The following is a 5272-nucleotide window of genomic DNA, read 5'->3' as shown; positions in this document are numbered from 1 at the left end:
ACATTCCCAAGAAAATACTACTACTAAAAATAAAATGCTAGACATAGAATGATGCCTTTTGTTTCCAAAGATTATCCATATACTAAAGTGATGCATCCAGTTATATCATGTACAAATTCCCTATGATGAATGTGATCATTATTATACCTAAAATAAACTTAATTATCAATAATCTTAATTAATTAAAAAAGAATAAAGTGATCCCCTATCATTAGTATTTTGTGAAGAGATATCTTTGACACTGTATAAATGTCCTGTTTCTCATCATGTTTTCATCAATTATTTTTAGCATCTATTGGTGATTCTTTTTTATTTTAAAGAGAATAAAAACCTGGAACAATTATAACTCATGGTTGTAAAGTGATAATTATTTAAATTTCATCATTTTATCTACATTTTGTAAGTTGGAATTTTACCTTAATTCAGTTTTCAGGGGGGATTTTTTAAAAAATTTTTTTTTATTTTTAAAAATTTAACTGTGATTCCTTTCTTTCCTTCTTTTTTGGGAGAAGGGACCAGAAATCAAACTGAGGACCTCATACTTGCTAGGCAGGCACTGTGCCACTGAGCTAAATTCCAGCCCTGTGGTTTCTAACAGGAATATTAAAAACATCTCCCTACTTCTGTTTTATGTATGATTGTTGTGGCTTATGTCTCAATGCTCACCCCCCGCCCCCCGCAAGGCTCATGAGTTCATAGATGGGGCTTTAGAGAGGTGGTTGGATCTAGGGTGTGTGATGCTGGGATTAAGAGTATGTGATTATATGGAGGAACAAGAAAACAGCCTGTTGCTAGACACAGGTCAAGTCTCTCGGTCCTTCTTTTCAATCCTGGCCTTCCTTCCAGCCATCATACCTCAGTGAAAGGAGTCACTGGTGAGGAGGTAATATGCTATTTTTGACAACCCTTAGGCTGTAACTACTTAATGGGTCCCTCTTGCATATCTCTGTCTTCCTGAGAAACCACTCTGAAGATACCACCACGTATTACAGCAGCCATTGATATTTTCCTACTAATCTATCCATAACTGTGTAAAGTTTGTAATGTTCCTATCCTATTTCATAAATGGATGTATGTTTATTATTATGTGTTTCCTACAACAACCATTGAGAATAGTTAATGATTTTTCAATAGGTCACTCATGTATAGCTCTATTTATTTTCTTTAGAAGCCACTTTGAAGATACCAAAGTATAGTACAACAACTCTTGATAATCTCCTACCTCTTTTGTCTGTAACTCACTATTATTTGTCTATTTGTTTTCCTGAGAAACTATTTTGTAGACAATAATATGTAAAATGATAACCATTGATAATTTCCTACCATTTTGTCTGTAATTTGCTAAGTCCCCCCTATTATTATGTTATCCTTCTTTTATTTTTAAAATAAAAAAAAAAAAAGAGTATGTGATTACTGGGCTGCGGATATAGCTCAGTGACACAGCGCTTGCCTGACAAGTATGAGGTCCTGAGTTGGATTCATGGTACAAAACAAAACAAAACAAAACAAAACCCCCCCCAAAACAGAGTATGTGATTACTAAATTTGTCCACTGACTGCTTTGGCTCAGTTCTGGTGTGGATAATGGAAAGGCCTCTCTTGGGTATGGGTGGTGCCACCCAAAGGGCAGGTAGTCTGGTAGGGATAAAAGGGGAAAGCAGGCTGCTAGGGTGTCTCCTGCTTCACTACTTTGCTGTTTTGCAGCCTTCTGCCTGCCCTGCTATGCCATAGACTGTTTCTCTCTGCACTGCCCCTCTGCCATCCCACCTGCCTTGGAGCCAGCCAATTTTGGACTAAAACCTCTATAAACTGTGAGTCAAAATAAACCTTTCTTCCTTTAATGTTGGGCATTGGGTACTTTGCCTCAACAACAAGAAAAGTAACTAAGACAGTGATATACATGCATGTTACTCTTCATTCATCTGACGGATTCCTGATGTATTATTTCCTGCTGCAAAGCTCTTATAGACTTGCCTTATTTGTTTGGTTATTTAAGTGAATGCTCAGTAGTCCTATTGTGATATCTTATCAGGTCCCACCAGAGAAACTGTGCTCAAATTGAGTCAACTTCTTACTTCCCAACAAACTTTAAGCAATTTTGAACTTTTCCCAGTCTCATTTCTCTTCCTGTCTGAGAGCAGAAACCAGGTCTCCATTCCTCTTTCAAACTCCAGCTCAGTGTGTGCACAAGTAAATCTGCAGTTATTTTCCGTTAAACTGACTGTTTTCATGTATGCCACTGTTAGTCCATTTTCTATTTACTTAAAGAATTTTACCTTTTTTTAAAAAATCTATCAAAAGATTCTTGTAAAGCCCTTCTGGAACCACTCAGGTTTTGGTTTACACCTACACCTATATGCTAAACTTTGCTACTTTTTGCATACATATGTTTCTACTTCTAAAAATATGGATTTTGTTACTCATTCTGGGCAATTCTTTGTAACCATACATAGATACTTTTCAGATTTCTTCCTGGCTACTCCTGTTCTGTATATCTACATTTTCTTCATTTAACTCACATTTTCTCTCTTTTTTTCCCCCAGAAATTAATACTGCTCTAAGACAAGAACAAGTTTAATTTCTGCTACAAGTAAGTCAGTGCTTCCCTGTCCTCTGTCCAGTGCCAAATTTACCTGCTTTGTTGTGGTTACGCAGAGCAGAAGCGAAACTTCTTATGCCTCAATTTCTACTCTTACTTAGATTCAAAGTGCACTAAAGTTATATTGCAGCAAAAGTTGAACTAGAGGCAAGATTTCTGATCCCCAAGCTTAGAGGTTTGCTATTCAGGGCTTCCTTCATGTAAAATGGTCATGTCAGCCTTGTGGGATAAAACAGGAAAGCCTGAATAGCAGAGTTAGTAGAGGTCTCAAGTCACATTTCCTATCCACAGCCACCCCCAATCAGTCACAGCTGTATGACAGTTCTCTGTGAGCTCGCATTTATGCTGCCTGTATCCCACCGCAAGAGCAAATCTACAGACCGCGTTTGTGCACAAGCTGAAGGAAGCACTGTCTGTTCTGTGTACAAATAAAGTTGGGGAGAAGAACAGAGAGTTAGCCTTTGAGAAATCTTCAACCAAACGATGGGAATGGTGGACAAATGTCCCTCCCTCAAGAACAATACAAGTTGGCATTCTGTCTGTTTTTCAGAAGTGCCTAAGGAATAAACCACGGCCTCAGTAATGGACACTTACTTTGACCTTCTTTCTTTCTCTCTCTCCTTGATTTATCAAGTCTGTTCTCTGGAAACTCTTCCCAAATAAACTATCTGCCCTCACATCTTTGTCCCAGGCTCAAACTAAGCCACACATTTGTGCAACAAACATTTAGTAAATGACTATGCTGGCTATTGAGATAAAGATAAAATACTTAGTGTGTTCCTGAAGTGTATATCATGGAGACAAGTAAATAATTACCAAAAAATCCTCTACAATTGCAATGTATTTTTCAAGTTGCTAAATTAGGGGCAAAAAGGAAACAATGTATAAAGACAAAGTGAGAGTCTTGTAACATACTTGGGGGAGATGTTTCTTGGAGGATGTATTGCTTAAGTTAATGGAATGTCGATCATATAATGACTTTGTATCACATAATTCAATGGCATAAAATTCAATGCCTTCATATGCTGTGTGTAGAAGCTGTGCTCTGACAGGTTTGGTATGCAATATAGGACATAATTTTAGATATTATGTAGATGGACATTTAACTTTTTTGTAGTTATGAATGTCAGTACACACTAAAGTAAAAATAAGGACCACAATAAATTTGATTTCACAGAGTATCAAGGAGTATGATGAGGCTAAAATTTTTAAACATTTGAAATTGGTTTTAAAAATATCAAACGAATAACCTGCGTACAGACTGGCAAAGATTGTGTAGATAGTACGGATATTACTGAAGTGTTGGAAAATAAAATTCCTGGCTTCCAAAAACTTAACACAGACCCGTAAGGAAAACAGATCCATTAATAAGAGTGGTGAATGCAGTAATGAACTTAGAAGCCACGTACAATATAACGATGGAAAAGTAGTGAGGAACAAAGTGAAGGAGAGACTATTTGCCAGGAAGGCTATTGTTCTAGTGAGGGGAGAGGGAATTAGTGTGACTAAAGAAATCCAAGAAAGAGAAGTTAATGTAACAGTTCACTGCTACTATCGTGTGAAAACCTTGCTGGTTGCAAGCAGCGAAGATACAACCTGTCGAACAAATCAAGAGCAGCGCTGCACACACACATACACACAGGAGTAGATTTGAATTGATCAGAAAGTATACGAAGAAGCACACTTTTATTAAACTTCATTTAACAGTGTTTTAATATTTGGCCCATCATTTCCCATTTGACTCAGAGGCTGGAGAAGAGCCAACACACACTGTTACTTTTTTCTGTTTCGAGCACGTTCTAAGTGTCGTAGGCTTATCGGGTCCCCCATTCTCAAAAAAACTTTTTCAGATGAGGACACTGAAACATAGGAGGGAAGTCAGGTAACCTGTCCAGCTAATTAGTGAAATAGCAAGGTTCAAACTCGGGCGTCCTGGCTCTAAAATACCGTTTTGTTTTGTCTTGTTTTTTTTCCTTAACACTACACCAGAATAAAAGGGCCGAGTCCACAGCGCTAAAGCAGGTCACATTTCAGCGCTGGGTCGCGAGACAATTACTCTTAACGGCAGCAGAAAACCTGACTTTACATCAGTTTCTTCACCTATAAAATGGAGAGTTCGGTGTAGAGAGCGAGGTCAAGAATGTGAACGTGAACTTCAAACTATATACGCAGCTTTACAAAGTAGTTGCTGAGACTCTGAGCGCAAGCAGCCGTGAACTGCAGCTTATCGGTCTGCCCAGCTCGCAGCTCGGCGCCAGGCTCCGCCCCCAGGAGCGGCAGGTGGGGCCGGCGCATCTCTGCGCATGCGGAAAGCGCTGCCCGCGCCCACCTCTGACCCAGGCTGACAGTAGCTGCCGTTTCTGAGAGGTCGATTCGTAAGGAGGCGCCCGGCCCGGTGCCCCTCTGCTCGCCCTTGTGCGGGTTCTTCTCGTACTTGAGCGGCGTCCAGAACACGGCCGGTTCCCGCTGAACTGCCTGACTGTCTGCGGAGCCTGCCACTGTTGGCTCAGTAGTAGACTGTCGAAAGTGCCGGCCCCCGCGCCGGCGCCGGCAGCAGCCGGGTGGGAAGGCTCAAGATGGCGTGTCTGTTGGAGACCCCAATCCGCATGAGCGTCCTCTCGGTGAGTGACCCGCCGCGGCCGCTGCCCTCCGCGGAAGCCTCGCCCGGCCCGCC

The 5272-nt window shown here is 40.5% G+C and overlaps 1 protein-coding gene across 3 annotated transcripts in view; it reads left to right on the top strand.

Moving 5' to 3' along the window:
- The first annotated feature begins 4344 nt into the window (after positions 1-4344).
- Armc8 (armadillo repeat containing 8) overlaps positions 4345-5272 on the top strand; it is a 94918-nt gene continuing 93990 nt past the window's right edge. For 2 of the 3 annotated variants that reach the window (XM_005406746.2, XM_005406741.2), the window contains exon 1: positions 4349-5219. Coding sequence is in view for 2 of the 3 variants with exons in the window: in XM_005406741.2 (XP_005406798.1) it covers positions 5175-5219 (45 nt within the window). In the remaining variant the exon portion in view is untranslated. Of the gene's footprint in view, positions 5220-5272 lie in introns of all 3 variants that reach the window. The other variant, XM_013505762.1, reaches the window with a different exon arrangement.

This window comes from Chinchilla lanigera, unplaced genomic scaffold, assembly GCF_000276665.1.
Source record: "Chinchilla lanigera isolate Chin_1 unplaced genomic scaffold, ChiLan1.0 scaffold00100, whole genome shotgun sequence".
Taxonomy (NCBI): domain Eukaryota; kingdom Metazoa; phylum Chordata; class Mammalia; order Rodentia; family Chinchillidae; genus Chinchilla; species Chinchilla lanigera.
The sequence above is the reverse complement of the archived record's forward strand: the minus strand, read 5'-3'. Positions and strand labels throughout refer to the sequence as shown.